Source organism: Chamaea fasciata, unplaced genomic scaffold (genome assembly GCF_029207755.1).
Source record: "Chamaea fasciata isolate MVZ Bird 193981 ecotype frontalis unplaced genomic scaffold, bChaFas1.0.hap1 SCAF_4, whole genome shotgun sequence".
In the NCBI taxonomy this organism is placed as follows: Eukaryota; Metazoa; Chordata; class Aves; order Passeriformes; family Sylviidae; genus Chamaea; species Chamaea fasciata.
Genome location: NW_027094089.1, coordinates 34,489,470 through 34,515,367, shown reverse-complemented (window position 1 = coordinate 34,515,367; position 25,898 = coordinate 34,489,470). Strand labels below are relative to the sequence as shown.

The 25,898-nt window shown below is 39.4% G+C and overlaps 2 protein-coding genes across 4 annotated transcripts; both read left to right on the top strand.

Moving 5' to 3' along the window:
* The first annotated feature begins 295 nt into the window (after positions 1–295).
* Positions 296–5,775, top strand: MBLAC2 (metallo-beta-lactamase domain containing 2). Of its 3 annotated transcripts, none has more exons than XR_010720498.1 (3): positions 296–781; positions 2,322–2,813; positions 2,926–3,010. XR_010720498.1 is itself a non-coding variant. In XM_066181279.1 (3 exons), the coding sequence occupies exons 1-3, from the start codon at positions 337–339 to the stop codon at positions 3,001–3,003; spliced, it is 747 nt and encodes a 248-aa protein (XP_066037376.1). In that variant the 5' UTR covers positions 296–336; the 3' UTR covers positions 3,004–5,775. The 3 variants fall into 3 exon arrangements, 2 of the variants coding, with proteins under 2 accessions (XP_066037376.1, XP_066037375.1); XM_066181279.1 differs by having other exon boundaries at positions 2,322–2,545; positions 2,926–5,775; XM_066181278.1 differs by having other exon boundaries at positions 2,322–3,013.
* Positions 5,776–10,630: 4,855 nt separating this feature from the next.
* Positions 10,631–25,072, top strand: CETN3 (centrin 3). Its single transcript, XM_066181277.1, has 5 exons — positions 10,631–10,747; positions 12,834–12,969; positions 14,654–14,768; positions 17,719–17,910; positions 21,376–25,072. The coding sequence occupies exons 1-5, from the start codon at positions 10,731–10,733 to the stop codon at positions 21,417–21,419; spliced, it is 504 nt and encodes a 167-aa protein (XP_066037374.1). The 5' UTR covers positions 10,631–10,730; the 3' UTR covers positions 21,420–25,072.
* Positions 25,073–25,898: the final 826 nt, after the last annotated feature.

Below are 25,898 nucleotides of genomic sequence, written 5' to 3'. Positions count from 1 at the left end.
CTCAGAATACCCCTGCTCTCCGCTCCTTTCCGCTCCCTGTCCCCTCGATCACGGTCTGCCACCCCTGGAGGATCCCGCCGCTCCCCGCACGGCCGGGAAGCTTCTCCCTTGCTGCCGGCGGTTCTCAGTGGGGAAGGGGGCTCAACTACACACCCCCTGACGCCACTGGTAAACTTCCACGTCCTCTCCAAACTCCACCGCTCCTAGCCCGGCACCGCCACGCTCCGCCTGCCGCTGCCGCAGTGGGCCGGGCCCGCGCCCGCTCCCCCCCCGCCCCGCCCGTGCCGCTGCCGGGGCGCTGGCGGCGGTTCGCGGCCTCGCAGCGCCGGCCGGGCCATGTCGGCGCTGGAGTGGTTCGCCCACAAGCCCCTGGGCGGCGGTATCTTTTGGATCCAGGAGCGCTTCTACGAGTCTGGCAACCGGGCCAACATCTGGCTGGTGCGGGGCTCGCAGCGAGACGTGGTGATCGACGCGGGGCTGGGGCTGCGCAGCCTGCCCGACTACCTGCGCGGCGCCGGGCTGCTGGCGCCGGCCGAGGGCGCCGGGCCGCGGCCGCTGCTGGCCGTGGCCACGCACGTCCACTTCGACCACTCGGGCGGGCTGCAGCACTTCGAGGAGGTGGCGGTGCACAGCGCCGAGGCGGCAGCGCTGCTCCAAGGCGACAACTACGAGGCTGTGACGTGGCTGTCGGACCGGGAGGTGGCGCGGCCGCCGCGGCCCGGCTGGAGCGCGCGGCAGTTCCGCGTCCCGCCCGTTCGGCCCAGCCGCCTGCTGCAGGAGGGTAAGGGGGGCGGCCCCGCCGCGCCAGGGCCGCAGGGTACGGTGGTCTGGGTACTATAGAGCGGCTTCTCTGCCGCTGAGCTCCTTCTGCTTTACTCAGCTCCTCGTATAAAATAATTAAATTGATAAATTTTGTCACTCCTGTGAACCTAAAAACCACCCGCAGTCAGCGTGGGACTAAAAAGACGCGTCGTGGGTTAAACCGTTTCTACTAGTTCAGAAAGTTTTCGCGGCCGGGGTTTTTTTTCCATCTAGAATGAGAATCACTCAGCAGTGATTTAGGTGATTAATTGAGCACCCCAGGTTTCTCCTTAGGCTTCAAACGGTTTATGTCAGCAGGTCATGTTCTCGCATCTGGTCACCTTTATTATTTAAAAGCTGTCAAAACATGGAAAGTGCGGTTAACAAAACAATTCCTGAAATATGTGCCGACAATACAGTTTTTGTTTTACAGAATTTACATTAATTATACATGAATACATTTACTGATTTTTACCTGACTTATGTAAAATGTAAAAAATCACTTGTTACTGATGTAGCATTTACAGAAGTGGCTTGTTGCAGATTAAAAAAATCATTTAGTCTCTAAGGGAGACAGTGACTAGGGTTTTTGGTAACAAAACACCTAAACTGTACAGTACTGTTCAGCAAATGTTAAACAGTGGCTGTCAGGTGACGGGTATCTAGTCTCTTCTTGGCTTTATTAGGCCATCTCACATAGGTGCTTGGAAAAGCCGAACTGAACTTTCTGAAGGTTTCAGAAAAGATGGGGTGTGACATTTAATTATAGTAAATGAACAGAAGTTTAAATTGTTGGTTTTTTTTTTTTTTTTTTCCCTCAGAAAGGAGGGAGGATTATTTTAAAAAATGTTTTTGTAAAAGTAAGTACATTGGCTGCCAGAGTAACATCAGAGTTTCTAAGATGTTGAGTGAGACATGAGACACGAGTATCAGTTCCGTGGCTGGTACAATTAAAAGGCATTCACGTTTAAACTGCCAAAAAAATTACCTAATAATAAGAAAGTTCTATTTTTATGTATTATTGAATGAGATGAAGAAAGTGCGTGGAGGCCTTTTTTGGTTCTCCTCCAGCAATTAATATTTTGGCCTTTAGCCTTTTAGGAGTAACAACAATGCAATTCTAGATGAATTAAATAAGGGTAAAATTATAGTAAATTGTGAAATACATTCTTTGTAAACTTTCAAAGGAAAACCAGCTTAGATGTGTTATATTTGTTTCCTGTTTTATTTTCTCTACTGCAGTGCTTTTCACCTTGTTCAATTTATTAGAATGTGAATATATTCCATTAACACAACCCAAGCCTGTGTTAACTGCTTGTGTCATTGGAAAATACCTTTTTGCTCAGTTTATATTTCAGACACCTCTTTGACACTCACTAAGAAAATAAACGCCCCAGTCCCATTGTTGCAATACGTAGCATGTATAAACTTTCTGTGTATTAGTAGGTGGGTAGTTCTCTTTGTGCCATTTAAGAAACATAACAAATGCTTACAATTTCCTGTACCCAATCTGTTTGCAGGGGATGTGATCAACCTCGGAGATCGACAGCTCACTGTCATGCACATGCCTGGTCATTCACGAGGCAGTATTTGCTTACATGACAAGGACAGGAAGATTTTGTTCAGCGGAGATGTGGTATATGATGGGTCTATGATCGATTGGCTTCCCTACAGCAGAATCAGCGACTGTGTTGCAAGCTGCCAGCGCCTGATGGAGTTAGTAGACAGAGGTCTTGTGGAGAAGGTACTACCTGGGCACTTTAGCATATTTGGAGCCGAAAGGCTGTATTGGTTAGCTTCCAACTACATTTCCCAAGCTGGAGTTTGTCACAAGATTTCTACCTGTGCTATGAGATCTATTGCGAGCATAGCACTTCGTGTTGCAAATTCAAGAATCACTTCTCAGTGACAGTCAATTTTGTGTGATCTGTCACCTGCTGTAAAACCAAATGGGTTGTGAAAGCATCAATAAAAGCAGTATGTGTTTGCAGAAAGATGGCAAATTGATACAGGTGAGCTTCAAAAATTTTCCCTGTTTTTTCTTACTTTATTCATATTTTTATAAAAACTGTGTAAACGAGTAGCTTTAGCTAAAGCTATAATTTTTCTTTCTGTTTTTTTCAGAGCATGTTTGTACATGTATTGCAATTGAAACATATTGCTTTATTTTTGCTACAACTCTGGCAGATGGATATATACTAAAATGAGAGGGTTTATATTCATGCCTGAGACCTACTAGACTTGTGATTATTCATCACCTCCTGCTCAGGTTTTGACCTAACAGGGCTCTTGCTAAGACCTACTGTGTGCTGGGAGCAGTGCCATTAGGTCACAGCAGGAGCAAAACCTGTGCAGGACTCAGCGGGCAGAAGGAGATAGTTCTTCAGCCATTGCCACCTGTGGGCGTGGTACCTGCTGCACCTCTCACCGCCTGAAGCTTTATCTTTGCAGAGTACTTGTCTGGCAGTTTCTTTAGAATACACGAACACATGGAAGTTGTACAGACCGAACTTTCAAGCTGGAAGTCACAGATACATCAGTTAACCACAAAAGTTTTTGTTGCAGATGGGCTGTTGAGGCTTTCGTGTTTCCTGGTGTGGTGCAAGGAAACACTGCACCAGGAGAGACGGAACAAGCGGGAGCACTCTCACCATTGGCTAGGGAACTGTTTTGCACCTGAGTTAGGAATTAGAAAATTTGTGAACTAGTGAATTAATGTGTTACCCTACCCTGTTACAAAGTGGATTGAGCTTTTGCTGGATTTTTTTTGTTTGTTTGTTTTTGTTTTTTCTGATCAGCTCTTAAAAACTATTTAGAGAGTGTGTTGTTCTGGAAAGTGGAGAGGACTTTTACGAGATTAAGGCATTTGTTTATGTTTAAGGGTATTTTTTGTGACTGTGTTGTAACTTGGTTGTTAATCATCTGTGTTAGGAGAGGGATTGAGGCTTTAACATGACCTTGCCACAGTGAAAGTGCTGCTTTAAGTACCCAGTACACTTTTTATCACAAAGTGAATGTAACTCAGATTGTTTACTGTTTGCATCTGAAGTATGTGCTGCACATAGTTGTTCTGAAATGTGAAGTATGTTGAATTGAGTTTATTAAAAAAAAAAAAAAGTTGAATACATTGAGAAATGCTGAATAGCATTGTGACTTGCTTATGAAAATTGAATGTGTGATATTTAAAAGCTGCTGAAATGGTTAGAGTTTGTGTAATTATTCTAACAGTTTGTATATATTTAAGTTTTATAAAAGGACAGTGTCTGAATTTATTTTTGTACATAGACATATATATGTTCCTAAAAAGACTGCAAATGTTTCTCACAAATTTTAGGGCAGATTAACTTTTCTTGTTTGGCTTTCACTTTATGCAGAAGGTTTTGCTCCCATCTTAGCCAATAGTAAGGGAGCCAGAAGTTTGAGCTCTGTCTAAGGCATGAGGGTGAAGAAGTTGATAGCCTTCTGAATATATTCAAATTCTTGTGGGGGATAAAAACCTCAACCTGTTGCAGAATTAAAAAAGCATGTCTGTCTAAAAATGATGAAAGAGAGTATCTTATGTAAGGTTTTTTCCCCTTCATAAATGACTGCACTCCTGCCCTTACTGTGACTAAATTCTTTACTAGGATTTGTAATGGTTGGCTGTTGCCTAGTTCTTCTTAGAAGTGCCTGTCTCCAAGCTGAAGCAAAGCTGTGAGTCGGCAGGACACGTGCAGAGATGCAGCACTTAAAAGACCTGTTAACACTCAGATCACAGTCTCCCTTTTTTGAGAAATCCATGTACATCAGTTATGATGTGAGGAGTATTCAGTGGGTAGACTTACATCATAAAACTAAAGGTGTTTATCTTGTCCTCAGTTGGCAGAGGAAGAAATACAAAAACAGCCTGGGAAGCAGGCTGAAGGTATGCATATCACAAATGCTTCCACCAGTTATCCAGAGGATGCCATGGTGTCATAGGTTACATGACAGTAATTGAATTCCTGCAAATTAGTTGACAGTGGTGTAACACCAGTAATAATCATTCTTTTTAAACAATGTTTTTGTGAAGACTCTGAGCGTCCTGTGGTAACCCTGTGCACTAAGGCAGTCATCAAGAACTCCTGTCACAAAGCCTGCCAATATGGATGTCAGGTTGCTAAAGTTTTGCTAAATGTTCACTAGAAGAGTAAGAGTAAGATCACTTTGAATTAGCATTTTGTGTTATAGCACTATGAGTTTGCTTGTTTGATCCAATATTAGAATCTCTGTAGCCAGATTTTACTGTATTGTAAAGCCTGAGCTCCTAAGAAGGAGACTCAGAGGCACATCAGTTCAAAAGGAAAGATAACCTCCATCCTCCATCATAAACCTGTGCTCAATATCTCTATCAGCTAAGATCACTGTCAAATGGCCAGATCACTGTCAAAATGCCCCACTAAGTATGTAACCAAAATTTTGACTTTTTTACTTTACCAGAATCTAGGGGATAATTTCCTAGGTCAGAAGTGAGCTTTACATGCACATAACCCAAAGTGGAGTTTGTTAGTAAACTGCTGCTATAATTCAAATGAAAGTAGTTTTTTGAGGGTCATGAAATTATTTTTTGTATTATAAGAAATTCACTACTAGATAAACAATACTAAAATGATCTTAAGTTAAAATAACGGTTTCTGATTATTTTTGTTAAGACTTACCATACTTTAGTCATAAGAGTTTGACAGCAGTCCTTTAACACTACTTGGATTAAATATTTAAAACATGCGCTGTTAAGTTTAAATACTGCAGCATGTTGAGCATTTAGAACTGTGTTGATTTCTTAGTAACATCTAAATTTATGCTAATGCAGTTTTCAATAGACTGGGGAATTGACATAAAAATCAGATGGGAAGTTTTGTTCTGTAATCTGTCAAAGCTGTTAAGATGTTAAACAACAGTTTGCACATAATTAATTTTTTCATGTATTATCATAATAAAATATTATAATCTTTCGCAGTTAAGTAATAATTTCTAGGTATTTCTCAACAGAAGCACTTTTCATTCTAAATGGAATATATTTACAAGTTGCTAGCAGAATTATTTATGCTTCTGAGAAAGAAACTGCATTAAAAATGTTTGCACATCACAGATGCTCTTTGCCTTGTAAGAGCAGAGATTTGTAGCCAAAGAAAACAAAAAACAAAAAAAATGCAGCTTTGTTAGGAAAGTGGGAGGGAGATAAAGGTGGAGGAAAATGAGGATTTATTAATATTTAATGTTAAAAATTTAGATCTCAGCATTCAACCAACACTGGTCCAAGTTCCTGTGTGAACATTAATGCATATGTGACTTAAGCAGTATCTCTTGGGTCTAAAAATTCAACCATGTATACCCAAAATACTACTACTGTATCTTCAGTCCCTTCACTTTCAAATTGAATTAGGTAGGAAGTGTAGAAACGATTGAGAAGGAATTGAAAAAACCCGTTCATTATGATTTATTTGAAGTTAACTATAACACGGGGGAGCTGCTAGCCAAAACATCTTAGTTGTATTGCACCGGGTGTTCGGGGCAGTCAGAAAGCCGTTCCGAGGGGCATCAGTATTCTGGGCACCCCATAGAATGCTGTGCGGTCACTTTACTAACTTACACGTCAGCCGCGCCTTGTTTGGCGTCGTGGAATCCTCCCCCAAAGCCTGTTACTGCTCGTGTAGTGTCCGTAGGGGCAGGATACTCCCTCCTGTCCAGTGTCCGTGGGTGGGAATGTCCCCTCGCTGTCCCGCCCGCTGACCGCGCCAGCGCCGCGCTGGGCAGGGCCGGGCGGGGGCCGCATTTACCATGAAAAGAGCAGAATTGAAGATCAAAGTAGAAACTAGCGCTGTTACAAGCCCGCTCCTTGATTTTAGTGTGCTACTCAAAACCATCTTCAGCATGGTTACTCCTGACTATTCCGATTCTATTGGGCGGGCTAATTTCACCTGTTTAAAAACTATTCGTTAAAAATTATTTTAGCAACTAACTTTGTGCATATTCCCACATATGCCCAACAGTTTTGGGGAGGTGATGAGACATCAAACAGATACTAAAATTGAAAAAAGAAAACCAAACCAAACCAAACCAAAAAAAAAAAACCACAACCCAAAAAAACCAACAAACAACAACAACAACAACAACAACAACAACAAACCACAAAAAAAGAAAAAAAACAGCCAACCCCCTGAAAAAGGACCCTGACATGGGAAAAGGCTCAGAAACTCAGGCAACACTTTTGGGACTGTGCCAGGTACTTCCCAGAAGTTTGACTCAGATGCACAAAGAAGCACATTCACATTCATCAAACTAGCAATGATACTTGGCATGTTTTTAATATGGCTTTATATTTTTACATATGATTTGTTCTAAGAGTGATATGAACAAAACTAACTTGAACTTGCATGAAATCTTGCCCAACTTCTTTAAAAAGATTCAGGATTAATTTAATTATGGTTCTGATGTGTGATTTTAAGCAGTTAGGACGAGGTTTATAATCTGCACACTAGAATTCAGTTCAGGACAACAGAGTGATAGGATAGTTTAAAATAGTAATAAAATCAGGACTAGAGAAGAATATATCTTCACTCAAACGGAAGACAGATGTGGCAGACAGCCCCACAAATGACTTTTAAGAAGTAATAGATGAGTTTGAAATTTAAATAAAAGCCAGTAGCCACACCTTTAAGTATATCTCATAAATAATTATTTTCCCTAATATTATATGAAAAACATGCTAGTGCTATTCTAACTTACCAACTCTATTCATAATAGGTCATTTTAGGACAGGTTTAGCCAACTTCGGAAGGATTTGGAAGGCATTGCTACCACAACCATGTAGTTATTTTTAGCTACTATTATTTGAGCCTGTCTCTTCTGTTTCGAATTCTTTGCATGTCCATTTCACATGCAGTATGAGCACTGCTAACTAATCAATCTACAGAGAGAGGCACTTCGGTTTCTGGAGCAACTTTTTAGCTTACAAGTTTAGAAGTGGATCCACCTGAATGTGGATCTGCAGTTCCCAGCAGCACACCATGAGTATCAGTATCAGGTATTTCACTCTACTTGACACAGAGCAGCCAGGGCACGGGTGTACCATGAGAGAGGACAAGCTGGAAGCCCACCACAGTCACAACACATGCAGGGATTGTGACCTCCCTGCAGGGTAACTTGACCAGTCACCGGCCCAGTGACTGCAGACAGTGGCACGGTGGTGACTCAAGTTCATGGCCAGGGCATGAAGTCTGGTCAATATTTCAAAAAGACCAGCACACAGCAGGAAAGCAGAAATACCCCCAGTGCAGCTCAGGCAAGAACCAAGGGCCCCCATGCTGAGCTGCAGGATCAACATGGAAAGGAGGTGAGAGTGGGGGTGAAACAGTGCTATTTGGAGCTCTTGGAGCAGTCAGGAGTTCCTGGTGCTACTCTCCCACGCTCCACTCACCACTTGATTAATGCTTCCTTTTCTCTCTGGACACGTAAATATGTTCTATGAAACACACACACAGAAAACCCCTGTGGTTATATTTGCACCACAGTACAGGTAGAGGGTCAAACCTGACTGTAATTTATGCTTTTAGTTGCAAAGCTACCATCTGTAAACATGTCAGTTAGTTACAAACCTCTTGCCTCTGTATTTTTGATCTGTGGACCAGACATAATATGAATAGACAGACAAACAGGTTTCATCTCTGCTTGACTTTGTTCAGGAAAAATGTGTCTTGAGCAAGCCAAACTCTACATATTCAACACTGTGTACTCAGTGTAAACCCACTAACAGTTTATTACTGGAAACACAGGTGCAAAACATCTCCTAAATATCCTGTCAATCCTGAAAGGAGCAGAACTGAAACGCCTGGAGGAATTTTTCATTGCCTGAGAATTTTCAGTCTATCTAGCCAGACTGCACAACATAGAATAAGCAAGGATCTGAATATCATTATGGTCCAGTTAGTAACACTGTACTCTGTTGTCACAGCTGGTTATGAAACAGCCCTGTTTGTGAAGCAAGGGACAGGGACAATTACTTTGTCACAAACCAGAGCACTGAAGCAGCACTTCACAGATGTGAGTTTTCTCATCAGTGATATGAGCATTTCCCTCACACAGATATGTAATGTTGACTCACTGACTGTTTTGCAAGACACAAAAATATTAGTGTCAGTGATAACTGGGTACTACACATTAAGGTCTTCACTCTCCACACAATACATACTGCTTTCCATCAAATTCTTAGTAAGGTAAAATCTGTACAAGTGCCAGAAATGGTTCTATAAATGCTGCTTTTGTGTGCTCCTCCACAGCCCATTGCACCTCCAACAGCTGGAGTGAGGAGGGCCTGGGGCCACCGTGAGTTCCTCTGACACAGCCACCACACATCCAGGCTACAGTGGGGCCAGTAGAAGTGTTGACCACAAAAGTCCGATTCATTACTCAGTGTGCAATAAGCCATAATTATGCACTTGAGGGAGACGTGGATTATTTATTTCAGAGTTGCACAAGCCTGGGTGCTGGGTGGTACTCGATGAATCAAGCAAGCCTACTATGGTAACTCTTTAGTATTTCTACATTTTAACAAATAAGCACATTAACGTTCATTAGCTTCAAGTTACATAGTTCTCTTATGTTATAAATACATATTATAAAGTTGGCTTTTCACAAGATGTGTGCTGTATGATTAATAATGTGGTAAGGATATAAGTTTTTACTTCTGTATTAATAAAGAAAGCTAGGCATAGTGGTAATAGTTAACACAGTATGCTTAAACTGTCTGCTTGGTCGGGATAACATCCAGTGAACATGTAAAGAAGACCCTGCTGTTGAGATACCAACTATCAGCATCCACCATCTGAAGAAAGTATGGACCAAGGCCCAAACTGGAGGTGATAAGGAGGACACGGGCTAGAAACATGCATGCTCTAAAAAGGCGGACCCAAGGAGGGACCATGCAGAACAGTTCCTGGAATATGGAAACTAGTTTATGGAAAAATATGAATATTCCACAGACTGATGCAGTAGAAAGGGTATTTAAAGCATGACTTTGATATAGCAGTGTGTGGGCTTGGCTGAGTGCCAAGTCACCCAGCCGGCTGTACTTTGCTTTTTTAATCTCTTTTGTCTTATTATTTTATTAAATCTATTTCTTAAATTTTACATAGAAAGTCAGACTCGTTTTTCACAGCTTATTAATTAATATTCTATCTTCTGATGGTTAATTATTCTCTTACTTCTCATGCTAATTAGTCCACATGCCCAGTCCTTCTCTTGAGTCGGTAGGCAGCGTGGTCAGTGGTCTGCCTCAACTGGAGCTGATTCAGCACAGTTGCTGAGTTGCCTTTATTAATTTCTTCCTTATCTTGGCAGTTCTGCCAAATGCTTTTGTGGTCCGTAAATTCTGAATTGTTTGTCTGACATCACTGAAACACATCGTGCCCTAGACCTTAACAAGGAAATTCCACCGACAAAAGATTTGTCTTCCTAACTCCTCGACATCACTTTGAACTTGCTTGGTAGCGCCTATCTCTTTCAAGGATTAAAACTCTTTTCTTGTTGATTAGACTTGAAAATCAAGATCAAACATCAAGGAACATCCTCCCTTAAAAAAACTTTCTCGTGTTGCCCTTTTTGCAGTAGAAGCAGCTCAGCGGCCGAAAGCGCCACCGACAGCCATAGCCCGGGCGCAGAAAGGACCACCCCTTTCCGCCCTGAGTGGTAGTATCTCAGCCAATAGCAGCGCGCCTAGGAATCGAAGGCGGGAGCTTATCGACCCGCGGCCAATCGGACATCGGTAATTGGTGGGGGGTGTGGCTTGAGCGGCGTCGCCAAGGGCAGGAGCGCGGCGTCGCCGAGGCTGGGGCGTGGAGGGCCCGAGCGGAGGGGAGGGTCGTGTGGAGGGGAGCGGTCGCGTTTGCCGGACCCGACTGCCCGGCAGCGGCACGATGAGCCTGGCCCTCAGGTCGGTACGAGCAGGGCGCTTTCCCGCTTACCCCGCTTGGGGCCCGGAGCGCGGGCGGGGGTCCCTCAGGGCCGCGCCGCCCCCGATCGGGATGTGTTGGCCAGACGCGGGATGCGTCGGGCTGTGGCGAGGCCTGGTCATCCCGGCCTCCCGCCGGTCACGTCTGATCCCTTTGACGCGGCCGGGGGCGGATCAGGCCCGTCGGTCTGCCGGGAGAGGGAAGGGTCCGGCGCGGCTGGCGTTGAGAGGTTGCCTGATGTGCCTTCCAAAGGCCTGTGAATAGGCATAAAGTTAAACTGCTTGGCTTTGCTTTGTTTATGAATTCTGGTTTAGTAGCTATTGCATAAAGGAGCCTGGCTTATGAATCCCAGTACCTGGCAAATTCTTGTCTTCGAGTGTAATTAATACGTTTCCATGGCAAATGTGATCGTTAATTTTTAAGTCTAAAAACTTCATGCTTAGTATGGTTAAAGTAGTTGCAGAAGTGACACTGGACTGCTTGTATTTGAGTATTGCTTTGTGTTTTGATAAATTGATTTTATGCTAAGCACTAAATAAACACTTAAGTACCCAGATTCTTCTTTCAGAAGAGTTCGGTGGTAATCGCCTTTCAGATTTGTAAATGGATTTCTTCGTCGTAGCTCACAAAATCTGGGCTCCCTGGATCTGAACTACTCTCCCACTCCTAATTAAGTAGGTAGCTCAGAGTTATTTTAGTCCTTCCAAGAGCTGTAGTAATCCAAAGGCTGTGTGAAATCACACTGTATCAATTGGTCTGTTTAGGACATCTTACTCTTTGAGGGTATTGTGTTTTGAAGTAGGCTCAGCTTCTGCAGCTTGCACTTTTCTGGTCTGTTTTGGGGATTTTTGCTTCAGTGGTTGTTGAAAGTTGAGTCTAGATAAGTGTTTAATCTTAGGATTTGATTAAAATTAGCAAATTGTTAACGAAGAGGGACATAAAGTAGCTTATTAGAGGGGATTTGGAAAGGTAATCTTGCAAAGTTTTCTGTTCACTGATCAGTAATCTTTATGCATTCTACATTAGATGATTCAGCACATATTCTGCCTCTGGTGCAAAAGCACAAACGAACATAAAAAGCCTTTTCCTGAGAGTATAACATAGACTAGTAAACAGTAAATCAGGTTAGGAATGACTTACGGAAGTCATCTAGTCTAGCTACCTGATCACAGCTGCTTCCACATAAAGCTGGCTGAGGATGCTAAGCACCTTTTATAGTTAGGTTCAAAAAATTTCTGAGGATGGAGACTCCTTCTCAGTGCAACTGTTCTAGCACATCACCACATGCACTGGGAAAATGTTTCCCCTTAGATCCAGCTGCAGTTTTTTCCCTTAAATTTTGGAGTTATTGTTTCTTGTCCTTTTACTATGCTCCTCTGAAAATACAAGCTTATTCCTAGACTAGCCAAACAAAAGGGGATTGGACTGTCTTTGAGCAAGATTTGCTGATTTGGGAGGCTTGTCTCATTTGTATGTATCAAAACAGAGCAAAAAATCTTCAAAACAGTGTGTATGTGTGGGATCTAAAGGATTAAAAAAACAAACCCCTGCAAGTACCATTTATGTAAGAACTGTTACAGGCAACAAAGCTGATTTGTAGCACCTAATGCCAGTTTTAGTAGCCAGACTGTCTGGCCTGGTTTGGCCTCCACTGGCCTTTCTGTCCCTAGATTTATTTTATCCTTTTTTTTTTTTAGCTACAGTGTAGAAACCAACTGTTTCCATGACTTGTATAATTTCAACTGCTAATCTAGGTTTTTAACCTTAAGAAACCTTTTTAACTGGTAATTTTTCTACCCTCTTTTCTTTGTTGTTGCTGCTTATTAACAAAAATGCTTGTGCTGATTTTATTTTGGGTGGGGAACTGGAGGTGTCATTTGGATTTCACCAAGGAATTGTCTATTTCAAATGTTATTTTGAACTGGGAATACAAGCTGGGAAAATATTGACTAAGTAAGGTAGTGATTTCTAAAGTTATGGTGAGTTTCTTATTGGTGGAAAAGGTTATCTACAGTGGCATCTTCCCAGTAGAAATCTGTTACACTACATTTCTTTCTCTTTATATAGGAATGAGCTCTCAGTAGACAAAACTAAAAAGAAGAAAAGAAGAGAACTGACTGAGGAACAGAAGCAAGAAATTAAAGATGCCTTTGAATTGTTTGATACAGACAAGGATAGAGAGATAAATTATCATGAATTAAAGGTAGAAGTTTTCTTTCATTTAAGCAGTTTTACAGCAGGTAATATATGTACTGTAGTGAGTTCTTAAGATGTTGGCTGTATCTTAAAAAACTTCCTTCACGATGTCTTGCTGGGTTAAAGGAGCGAGGGAAATACTCCATTGGTGTAAGAATAACCTTTCTTCCCACTTTATATACTTAATGCAGTAACAGAATTGCTAAAGTATTCTAAATATCCCTGGTATAATTGCCTACGAGGTATAGGCTTGGACAGATGACCAAGTGGGAAAAAGTCTTGAAAAACTGTTAGATTATTTTTCAATACACTGTGTAACGTAAAGCTTGGTGTTCGTTTTGGATGTGTAGGTAAAAGATGTAAGTCAGATTCGTAAAAATGTTGACTACAAGCCAGAGCTTACCTGTATTTTTCAAAAGAATGCCTATGATTTGTATGAATAGGGTGTGCTTTTTGCTCTGTCTGTGGGAGGCTCAGTAGTTGCCCTTCCCAAAAAAGGACTCTCCTAATGGTAGCTATTAGCAGGTGGAGTTTAGGATGTCCTTCTCAGTAAGACCTCCCACCTGAAAGTCTACAAAGTAGTAAATGAGGTTCACTAAACTCGCCTTAAATCTTTTATCCATTTTTATTCTAATTAAGGCATTGAGAATGAAAATTAGCTTTGGAGAGACCAGTGTTGCTATCACTCATAGGGTGAGATCTTTTTTTAAAAGAGTGCCTACATTGTCTCTACATTCCGGCTCTACCAAGTAACTCGAAGAAGGAAAAAAGTCTTGTTTTGACTTAATTTGTAGTTACAGGAGGACGTAAGCGGAACAATTCCCTTCTCTTTGTTTCAGAGTTCACCTATTTTATCTTTGTTGGAAGCCACTGCAACTAGGGTTGTGCTGGGAACTCTCTTGGTTATGCTATGCTTTTTCTGGTTATGGTATGCTTTGAATTCCCAGCTGTCATGATTGAAAAGCTCTTTCTTTAGCTGTCTAATTAAATATTGTCACCTTGAAGCTAATACTGTGAAAGACCAGAAGTACATTAAGAAAAAAACTATTTATCTCCTTCCCTACAAAATCAGCATATCAATTTTTGAATAACTACTTCAGTGGTTTTCCATGTGTGGTTATCCTACATTCATCAGTTTGGGGGAAGTCAAGATAGTGTGTGCTGAGAAACTGCCATCTAAGGTGAAATGGGAAACTAAATGTGGACTCCTACGCTGAATAGAAAAGTAAGACATAGGTTGGCTTCTGTGGCTGACTGAAAAAGCAGTTAAAAGTCTTGTAGGTCTTGTAAATCCATGATGAACATACACACTTGCCTGAATAATGAGGAATAATTTGCAGGATGGTTCTCAGTTTTGTCTTAAAAAGATAAGATTTTGAAATAGTTTTGGAAATGAGGAATAAATTTGTTTGTCCTAAGATGCATTTGGTCCAGTCCATAAAATCTCAAAATGCAAAGGTTTGTGTTTTTTTTTTTTTTTCTCACTGCAACTAGTTGTTCGATTTCCTAATAGTAGTTCTAAATGGTTTTAATACCCAAGCTCTTCTCATTGTATTTATTTTTGTTATTAAAACCTTGATATGCTCTTTTTTTATTAGGGTAAGAAAGTAATTACTGAAATTAAAAGGAAAATCCGTTAAATCTGTATTTTGATCCTTATCTGTGGTTGCACTTTCATTTTATTCCAAAAGGTGGCAATGAGAGCCTTGGGTTTTGATGTGAAAAAAGCTGATGTCCTGAAAATACTTAAAGATTGTGATCGAGAGTCAACAGGCAAGATCACCTTTGAAGATTTTAATGAAGTTGGTATGTGTTTGACTGTGTTTCTACCTTGAGAGATACTTAGCCTATAATACTGAGTACAGTTTCCAAGCTGTACTTTGTGGTCTTCTTTAATTATTTATTAAGAAGTAGGAGTGGGAGATTTCATTTCATATTTTGCTTAATATAGGCCTAATGAGACAGGGAACTCTTTAAAATATTGAGAGGCTGGACCTGGAGCAAACACACGTTCGAACCAATATGATTCTCGTATGTTCTCCATTTATGCTATCTAAAATGGCAGCTTATATATACACACATAGAAATAGTTTACAGTTACAAGTATTTCTCATTGGTAGACAGCATAGGAAAAAAATGCAAACACTATTTATCTTATTCTTAACGCGGGTAAAAAAATCACACTGCAAACTGTACCTATTAATACCTAAAAACATTTTGTCTCTTATGCACACCTTAATAAATAATTTCTAGCTGTGCCACAGGCTTCAAAGGCCTTGAATGTGAGGCCCAGTCTGGGCTAGCTCAAATCTCACTTATCTCACTCTAAATATAAATAGTGTCCCCCTTCTCTTAGAAATTGTGCTACATAGGTCAGTAGTGAAGAAAGATAAATATTCGTTTTCTGAATTCTTAATTTGGTATGTACAGATGAATGATAGCTACAGTATAAAAGGAAGTAGGGTATACACAATCTCTTTCAAGCTTACACAGAGGAATAAATGCTAGTTTAAAGTGTAGATGTCTTGTTCATGGATCTCTGTAAGATTCTTCTTCCTGCTGTGCTGTGGAAAAGGTATTTGGCATTGAATTTCATGGGAAGGAGTGCATACACAGACAAGCAGACTACAGACTTAATATACAAAAAAGATTAGAGAAATTTAAGTAGATTTTAAATATTATACTACAAGGACTTTCAACTGTTAATAAAGCCAGTACAATTAGTTGTGTCTTTCATCTGAAATTAGTGTATTATGTAATTTTATGTACTTTGAGGATGTAGTGATTTGCAGAATTTTTAGACTTGAAGATTTTAGAGGATTTTTGTTACTCACAGTTTAAGCTTTTGCATACTATTTATGTTTACCAAAAAGAAATCTTTGTGGGTTTGCATTTCTAGGTTATTATGTCCATGGTAGTTCATTATGTTCATGGTAGTCCATCAGAATTATTTTTTTGTAGTTTTTATGGAACAAAACACCCAAATCTCCAGTACTTGGTCTTGGCTACAAATAGCAATCGTCTTAATGTATCAAAACAATTAGTGATTGAAATGTGGCAACATTTAATTGTTTAACATGTTAGTAGTGGACAAAATGTCTTGTTAATGACAGGTAACATTTTTGTAGTTATATTCCAGGTTAAAGAATATTATTTTTGTTTCTTTTCTGATTAAAAAGCCTATGTGGAAGTATTTGAAAGAAAATTAGTGTATTGATTTGATAGTAATACTCACCTTAAAATTACATCATTATGCTGTAATATTATATAAAATGAATATTCTGTAATTGTCATGCAGTTACTTTTTTTAATTCCTGATGTCCAGTCCTGTTCACTGTTTTCTTGTTCTGTCTTGGCTGTCAATATTGACATTCATTAAGTGCTGCAAGTAACCTGGAAAATTCTTGTAGAAAGCACTGTATATACTTGGAAGGGGATCAAACCTGTTGGAAAACTTGAGTTAAAGTAGTGTGCGGCTGTAGTGCCATATGACCTTGACACAGAATTAAATATGATATCACTTCTAACAGAAAGATTGGGGAGTGAGATAAAATAGGTTATTGAGACATTAAGTGTGAATAGCTGCTGAGTATAGCTAAGCAATTCTTGAGGCATCAATTTCTCTTTATTTAATGTTCAGACATAATAAATAAAGATGTAGATATATTTTGTCTTCTCTAATTTTGTATTTAGAGACATTTTATTATTTTTCAGTTGTCTTTTTGCCACAAAAGTTAGCATTTTTCAAATTATGTAATACTGTCATGCAGTACTGTTATTTTAAAATAAAATATTTAAATTTGGAGTAAATCTGCAGATACATAAACTTGATTGCTGTATTTAGCTTTTATGAGCATGAAAAATTCTTTCACATTTGCTAAGCCAGAGCAGACCTTCCATCTGCAGTTAGTAGCAGATGGTAAGTGGTTCTTTATGTGCAAGCAGTGTTGATGTGATTTTAGTGGCTTGATAATACAAGACTAGCCCTGTAATACAAGAGTAGCAGATACAAAGATGTGGAGACACATTATTGTTGGTTGGTCTGAGCTAATTACTAGAACAATATTTCGTGAGGCACGTTTATATTTTCTGTTGCGGAAACTGACAAATGGTTGTCTTGAAAAGAATAATAAAGGCTGAAGGAATTCTTTCAGAATAAGGATCTTGTAGTTCATAGCAGCATCCTTTTCACAACCTCTATGATTAGTCTTTTTTTGTTTTCAGGTTTGGGGGTGGGATGTGGTTGGGTGGTTGGTTGGTTGGTTATGGGGGCTTTTTGTGTTAGTGTGGTTTAAAAGAGAGGTTCTAGGTAGATGTTTTTCTTCACTTACTGTTTCAGTGTTCTCCCCAGCTCAAAATTCTATCCTGATGAAAACATGTAAAGTAAAAAAAAATTCACACCTTCATCTAGAAGAGCTGATGTATTTTTTTCTGAAAATTTGAAATTTTGAAAGAGAGGCATCATGTGTATACTTCTAATTCCTATTGGAAAGTGTGTGGAAAGTGTGACTGTGTCTGAACTGCCATGCAGCTTTCCACTGCAACACTTATGTCCCAAGCAGCAACTCAGCTTGGGAAAACAGAGGTGAGAAAGAGAGGTCAGAAAACAGCCAAACAAATATGCACATTGGATTCTATAGGAACGTAAGCGCAGGTGAAATTAGACGAGTGTTCTTCATATTATCTTAGTTTGCAAAGGTCATTCTGAGTTTACCTTTCAAAATTTTTTAGTCTAACTTAAGAATCCTTCTTGCAGTGACAGATTGGATATTGGACAGAGACCCACAAGAAGAAATACTCAAGGCATTCAAATTGTTTGATGATGATGAGTCTGGTAAAATAAGTCTGAGAAACCTGCGCCGGGTTGCTAGAGAATTGGGTGAAAATATGTCTGATGAAGAACTACGGGCTATGATTGAAGAATTTGATAAGGATGGAGATGGAGAAAGTACGTGTTAGTAAATTAAACACCATATAATCTTGTTGTTAATTTCGTTCCCTTTTTAGGTGTTGTGTTGTTGTGAAAATGTCCTCTTTAATTTCCTTCTAGAGTACTTTAATTTCAAGCATAATTTAACTTAAAAATACTTCAGACGGTTGCTTTTGACAGGTACTAATTGTGTTGATTCACCACCAACTCTTATTCAACCAGTCTATTAAAGGATACGTGCAAGTGTAGTTGAAGGTAGAAGTAAGAGATTCTATGTACCTACATTACATTTTTATTTCCTTATAAATCCGTAAAAATATTAAAGTGCTGAGAGAGTCTTTTGATCACTTACTCAATACATCTTAAGTGGTGATGTGTCATTGTGATTTCAGCATAGGATATGGAGCATTAAGCTAATAAGTCATGCTGGAAGTAGCCTGGGTCTGTGTAGGATCAGCTTGGATGGCTCTTTAACTACTGAGCGTTGGAATCCTGAAAAGCATAGTGTGAAAAATGGCTCTGCAGTTGACAAGGTCCATACAGAGTAGGCTGCAGAAGGGATTTACTAGGTAAAGATTGAATTAGCAAGTCAGGTTTGATACAGTGCTTGTTAAATCATTGTGAATACTGATAAAACAACTGTATTTTTATACCAGAAACCTTAATACCTGAATTTTGAGGGTCGCTCACTTACGACCTTGTACCTAAAGACTAAATCAGTCTATCAAACACCATTCTTATAGGGTGGTGACTCATATCGGAGATTTCACTAGCAGGTCATCAGTTTTTCCTGTGACAATGATATTTATGCTTGTAAGGAGCTGTTGGATTCAAAATTCACACATACTAGTGGAAAAAAAATGTGTCATCCTTTTGACAGATAGTCTTCTATTTGACATAGTCGTCTATTTGACGACTTTTTGGAAGTCGTAGCCGTAGAGGTGAGTGAAAGTAGAATTCTTTGTGCAAATAAGTTTTGTCATGTTGATCTCCTGGAGTTGCCAAATGAGACGTCAGAATTGTGGATCAATGTTCTTTTGTCACACTGCTATTTGGGTACTACAAATGGAACACAGACCATTAGCTCCTTTCAGGAGGGTTATTGAATCATAATTATTTTGTGTCAGTGCTAGATTTCTTTAGACCAAATTTATCAGCTAAGACTAAGTGGCTCAGTTACCTCTTATTCAGTCATCCATTCATTGTCTTTGTTAGAGCAATCAAGCAGAAGATTGAGTATGAAAGATTGACAGCGTAATGTTTGTGCATGGCACTGTTTATCCTTAAAGTTCTGTGTGGTTTTTGTTCTTTAAAGAAAACTGAGGCTTTTCCTAGCTTTTTAAGATTAATTCTGAGACAGTTAATTTTTCTGTGAATCCCCATTTCATTTGTCTTCAAACACCTGGGTCATGTGGCAAAATCTTGCTGTCATCTAATTCTCCTTCTCCTGCCCTCAAAAAAATTCTGAAACTGTTAATTGTTAGCATTTTTTATTGATATGTCAAATACAGGAATAATACCACTTTTGGTTTAACACCTTTATAAAGTTTGAGAGATTGTTTTGCTCACAGTGAAATAAGGTATCTTGTGTGGTACTCAGGTTACAGGAAGTGTTATGTTCCCAGCAAAACCACTGAGCTCTATTGGTAGGCTATACACAGATTTCTGTAAAAGAGAGTATATTTGACATACTTTTGTATCCCTTAAATATGTAAGTAATCTTATTTTGGTATTCTTTGGTTTAATAATTACTTCTGGTTTTGAGCACAACTAACTTTAGAAACATCATGGTCTCAGTTCTTGCAGTTTTGATTAACTTGTGTGGGTGCAACTGTAGGAAACGCTATACAGTCTTGTGTCTCGGATTTTGGCACAGAATTAAGAGAAGTGCCCAAACCCAGCACTGAAAAAATGTGCATCTTTAACTCTCAAGATTCTAAGTCAATATTACCTTTATATTAGCTGTGATTCTAGTTTGTTTGTTTATGATTACTTATGCCATGGAGTTGAGGGAAATCTGATGCCATGAAAAATGGTGCTTCTGTTTCCATGGTGCTTAACTTGAGAACAGATCCTACGTCTGAACAGGATTAACTGGGATTGCTTGGGTTACTGAGAATTGTAACTGCACTGCTTTTTGAAGTTTCTTTGAATGTTCCAAAATTCATTTATCATTGTAGTGTTTTATTTCCACTTTGCAGCATGGTTTCAAGGATGTAAAACAGAGTATTTTTGAGAGGATGTTTGAATTTCTGCTGCTGCTGTGTTACTGTGATAAAGCTGTGGAAATACTTTTAAAGTCATACAGCGACAGTATTTTTGTGTCTTAGAACTAGATGTAGCTATGTGATGGACTGGTGTTTCAGAGCAGAGGGTCCTAAGATAGACTAAATCTACTTGTTTCCTTCTTTTTACATGGATCACAGCAGAACATATTTAGTTTCTTTGATTTTTTTATTCTTTAACATGGTTGAATTTCTTTAATTTTCTTCAAGCTGTGAATGTAGTTCTTTCTTTGCAGTGCTTTGTTTAGGAATAGCTTGGGCATGTTGGCTGGGATGGGTAATTGTCAGAGTTCTGTATGTGCCTTGTCTTTTTCATACCACCTACTTAACTGTAATCATTCTGCACTACAGTAATTAGTTGCAGGGTGAACATGTTCACTGGTCAACTCTTTTTCAGTGGCTGTGTTTTAACATATGAGTTAGGTCAGTACCTCAGGTATAACTGCAGCAAAATAATTAATGAATGCTAATTAATGTACTATTATGACTTAATTTCTTCAAGTGCATTTGTGTAAAATTTCTGTTAATTATAAATGAAGAATGAAGAAAGTTCAGATAGGGAAAGGCTCATCAAATGCCCATTTTAATTCTAGCTAATTTATGGAATGATGGCTAAACGGTCTTAAAATTTGTTTTGTATTTGGCAAGTGTTACAGATTGGGGAGACAGGAATAGCATTGTTTGATCTGTGAAGGTAGATTGGATGTAAATATTTTGAATTACAATTTTAGGAATAAAACTGAATTCAGTCATACCTAGCTGAGGTACTGTTGCTTGAGAAGTACTTCATAAAATTCGGCTACCATTCTTAACATTTTTATAGACCTTTAAAATAATACTGTTTTGCATAGCCATCTTACATATGTTTCTCAGGAGTTTTTTTGCTATCATGTTTCACTTTTAGAATATTTTTGCTTTCATAATTAGAAATAGTATAAGTGAATATAAGTAATCTAGATTCTGCCTTTAGTATTCCACATAATAAAGTTTGCATTCTGACTTCATGTTACATGAAAAAACCTGTGCAGAACCCCTGTTCTAGAAGCAAACTTGTAAACACTTACAGTGATGGATTAGATGCAACTAATACTGGCAAAGAAGCCTTTAAGTACAGATATGCATTAATTTTATGATTTATTGTTGTTTGCTGTTTGTCTAATGATTTCCTTTTTTTCCCCCTTTTTCCTTTTTTTTACAGTCAATCAAGAAGAATTTATTGCTATTATGACTGGAGATATTTAGCATTAGAAGAAAAGAAACTAAGTTGCAACACAAGGGAGGAATTGTTGGCTGCTTCCATTATAATGTTTGTACTTTCATTTATTTTGTTAGCTGGAGTGGTGCAGAAAGTTACATGTCACAGGACCAAAATAAAAACGGGTTACATGCACTGCTAATTCAGTACTTTGTATCATTAAATATTATCACTAGAATAATTGATGTAATATTTTAGAACAAGTAAGTAATGCTGCATTTCAGAATGTTTGAGTAATTGTTTGTAAAATAGCCTTGTCCCAGATTTCTAAATTGTATCATATTATAAGAACTTTTTGATGTTCTTGACTTTGTGTTAGCATTAGTTGTGACCTTAGTTTTGATACATAAGGTTTGAAAACCTTCCATTTTAATAAAACCTTCTTTACTGCTACTTGCAAGTGTTATTATTGTAGTTAAATCTGAGCTGAACTAGGAGGGACAATGTTCAGAGAAATTTTTTTTTTCTTTTTTTCATTTATAAGCTTTTACAGCTGCTCTTTTAGTTGAACTGCAAGATTAAATGAGTATGCATCTTGAAAAATGCCATTTATTAACTCTATTACCCCTGTAAGGTAATAAATGATGCACAACTATGCATGATGATTAACTGATTTCAAAACATGCTTAAATCACTCAGATGATAGCCAACATCATACTCTCCAGTCTCCACAGTTCTGACAGTTGTGGAGACAATGACAGTGGCAAACTTCCTGCAAGCTAAGTAGTATTCTTTAGAAGCTAATAGCAAAAACACCCCATGTGAAATATAAAACATATTTTAAAAATCTGTTAAAAAACCTGCAACAAACCCCACAACTCCTAACCAGTATTTTGCAATCTTAGAAGATTTGTTTGGGAGGTGAATGTTTAGGGGGAAAGATTCATTGTTTGGGACTGAGCCTGTGGATGGCTCTTAACAAATATTTTGTAGGATCAGTGTGGGAATTGTCCAGTTTAGTAGCTTCTGACTTTGCTTTTATTCTTTTTTGTAATTTTTTTCAGGGTCGCTTTTAGTTTCTGCAGACAATCAAAAGTGATAACTGGAAAGGTCTGTTAGTAGTCTTCAAAAAACTTCTTCCTCAAAAATCCTGCCTTTGAATGTACCAAGTGTTTGAACATGCTGCAGTGGTCTTTACGGGGATGCTACCATCTCTGTAGATGGCTGGTACTTATTTTTTGATAGGTGACCACTGACTGTGTAACTTTTCCACTAGGATGTATTTTGTGTGTTCTGAATTGAGGCCTTACTTCTAGTTTTTGCAATGTACTTGGTTAACCTTACTTTGTTCCTGCAGACATGGCAGCAGCATTTGTTAGGGGCTAGGTAATGATAGTATAATGCTCCATAAACACAGGCAAGTGACCTAGAGAGAAGTCTTGTAAGTCGCTCAGACAGACTATTGGAGTAACTGTGGAACGGAAAAAGAATCAGAATATTGATACTGTCTCAATGTTTGGTTTTACTTTTTTTCTTCATTTCATTGTTCTGGGGATTTTTTTATTTCAAAACAATGCTTGTTCTGTCCTGCTGGCTGATGATCTCGCAGTTTTGTGTACTGGGGTTGGTGGAATTCCTGTTGACTTTTCTTGGTACTCACCACCTGACAATAATTGTGACAGATCAGAGACCAGAGCTTGATAGAGTCTAATCTCTGAACTTGCAACTGTCAGCTCCGCCCCAGCACTGATTCAAAACATTCAGCTACATTCAATTCTCTCTGTTTTTTTGGGGCTCACACCTATCCTGCTTCAGAGGAATGGCAGCCCAAAGGGGAGAACATCAGGATCCATGTTGATCTCTTTGTCTCTGGTCTCTCAATTTCATAACAGAGCTCATGGATACAAGTTCTGCACTGTGGCTGCAGCTCAGGAAGATGTTTTGTTGTGACTGGGATTGTTGGAGAGCGTGTGGAGGTTAAGCCATGAAGCAGAGTGTGAATAAATCCTTCAGTTGTTAAATCCCTGCCCTAAGAAAGTTTTGCAGCCTATGTGTAGTTCTGGGTTATTACAAAGTGAATTTAGCAGAAGTTTTTATCACAAATTACACAAGAACTGAGTATAAGGACAATTCCACCAATCCATTTGCCCTATAGATTGGTTGTAGTTGCTCATAACCCTTCACAGCTGGAGGGTTTTTTGTGGACTCATAACTGATGTATGTGCTGCTCTGTTGAGACAACATTCAGGAGAAAACGCCCTGGAAATGAGCATTTCCTCTAAAGAGAAAGGGCTTCAATAACTTCCTTCTGCCAATGAGAGAAACGGATACCAGGGGGCAAAAGTGAAAAACCCCTGTTTATTAACAACAACAACAACCAAAAAAAAAAAAAAAAAAAAAAAAAAAAAAAAAAAAAAAAAAAAAAAAAAAAAGGTGCCTGCAAGGCACAGAAAAAGAAAGAAAAACAGATTGAATAAATGCTAGATATTGAAACTGTGGGACCTTACCCCCTCCGGGAAGCCCAGCAGCAGCCTTCTCTGGGCTGTCAGGCACTTTCCCCTCGGTGCAGTTCCGGTCACAGCCGGCAGGGGCGCTGGTGGGTCCCCGCCAGGCCGGGTGGGTGCGGTGATTCCCCCCCGGCTGCAGGGGGCGCTGTGGCGCGGGCTTCAGTCTTCTCGCTCCCGTGGTAATGGCGGGTGGAGCGGGAAACGGGGGTGTCGTGGCGGGGCGCCCACTGGTTCTGGGCTTCCCACAGCAGAGCAGCAAAGGAAGCCAAGTCGGCAAGCTCGGCCACAGTAACGAAGCCAAAAGAAAGGAAAAAAAACCCAAAAAACCCCAACAAAACAACAGTCAAAGCCCACAGAAGCAGCCGGATCCGTAGTCAGAGATACCAGGCCTGTGGTCAGTGCAGCAGCCCGCGCCGAAAAGGCAAAAACTGCCCCTCGCCCCTGCATCGCCACAGCCCCGGAGACTGAGGATGGAGGGCACAAAAGCCCCTCCCTCCCCCCCCCAAAAAAAAAAAATTGGATGGGATAGTAAACCATCCCCTAAACACACTCATACAAGCAACCCTTTATTTGTTTTAGTTGAACTGTGTTATAAATACATATTATAGGGTTGGCTTTCCACAAAATGTGTATTATATGAGTAATAATGTTGTGGTAAGGAAATAAGTTTTTCTTTTATTTCTGCTATTAGTAAAGAGAACTAAGCATAGTGGTATTAGTTGATATAGTATGCTTAAACTGTCTGTTTGGCTGGGATAACATCCAGTGAACACGTAAAGAAGACTGCTACTTGTTTGAACTGTCTGTTTGGTCGGGATGAACATGGTCCAGTGAACATGCAAAAAGGGACTCCGCTATTGATATACCAACTATCAGCATCTGCCATGTGAAGAAAGCACGGACCAAGGCCCAAGCTGGAGGTGATAACGAAGACACGGGCAAGAAACATGCATGCTCTAAAAAGACGGACCCAAGGAGGGGCCATGCATAACAGTTCCTGGAATATGGAAACTAGTTTATGGAAAAATATGAATATTCAACAGACTGATGCAGTAGAAAGGGTATTTAAAGCATGACTTTGGTATAGCAGTGTGTGGGCTTGGCTGAGTGCCAAGTCATCCAGCCGGCTGTACTTTGATTTTTTTATCTCTTTATTGTCTTATTATTTTATTAAATCTATTTCTTAAATTTTACATAGAAAGTGAACCTCATTTTTTACAAATTGGGTCCTACTATTAAGCAATAAATGGCTGTAGCTGCAACCTGCCTTGGTGCATAAGGAACTTGACTGGAGCAAGAGCTGCATTTTCTTCAACCTTTCCATTAGGTCAATAGGTTGTAGAAGATACCAACTGGCACTAGGAAAACTTTTGTGTAACTGATTTTCTGTAGTTGCCGCAGATGCAAGTCTGTAGGGATGCTTAGAATGTTCCCATTTTTAAGTAAAGAAAGAAAAACGATTCTGCAGAGGAAAAAAGAGGTCAGTGGTTTTGGTGCTTCCCTAGGGTACACCAAGGGAAATATCTGGACAAATCCATTCAGATACTCTTACTAAGATGTTGCACATATTAGCAGAAAATCAATAGAAGTATCATATACTTGAAGAGAATGTGCAAATGTCTTACTTTTATGATTGCACAAATAGTACATCTACTGTAAAACTGTTGCTAAGCAAACTGAACACATTGGCAATTACCAGCAGTCAGAAGTGATAGCTCTCAGAATACCTAAGTGGGAAATTTCCATATGTAGGTCTTTTTGAAATGACACATAAACGTATTGGTAGTGGAGGTTGTATTTTCCACTTTTTAGCCTTTACTATTTTGAAAACCACTTATAAAAGAGTACTTATATGAATTTCAAAGGAAGAAATAAATTTAAAAGAATAATTCCTTTAAAATACTCATCTTAAAGGGATAAAGAATGGGCCTAACAGGAAGGGGCTAATTTTCTAAATAAGATTATTTTGAATATTTAGTGGAAATTATGTTATAGCATCTGGATAATTTTTTTAATTGC

Coding starts and splice junctions, on each gene's coding strand:
- MBLAC2 (XM_066181278.1), top strand. CDS start 337: ATGTCGGCGCTGGAGTGGTTCGCCCACAAGCCCCTGGGCGGCGGTATC. Junction 782..2,321: donor CAGCCGCCTGCTGCAGGAGG/GTAAGGGGGGCG, acceptor ATCTGTTTGCAG/GGGATGTGATCAACCTCGGA.
- CETN3 (XM_066181277.1), top strand. Junction 12,970..14,653: donor TAAATTATCATGAATTAAAG/GTAGAAGTTTTC, acceptor TTATTCCAAAAG/GTGGCAATGAGAGCCTTGGG. Junction 14,769..17,718: donor TGAAGATTTTAATGAAGTTG/GTATGTGTTTGA, acceptor TCCTTCTTGCAG/TGACAGATTGGATATTGGAC.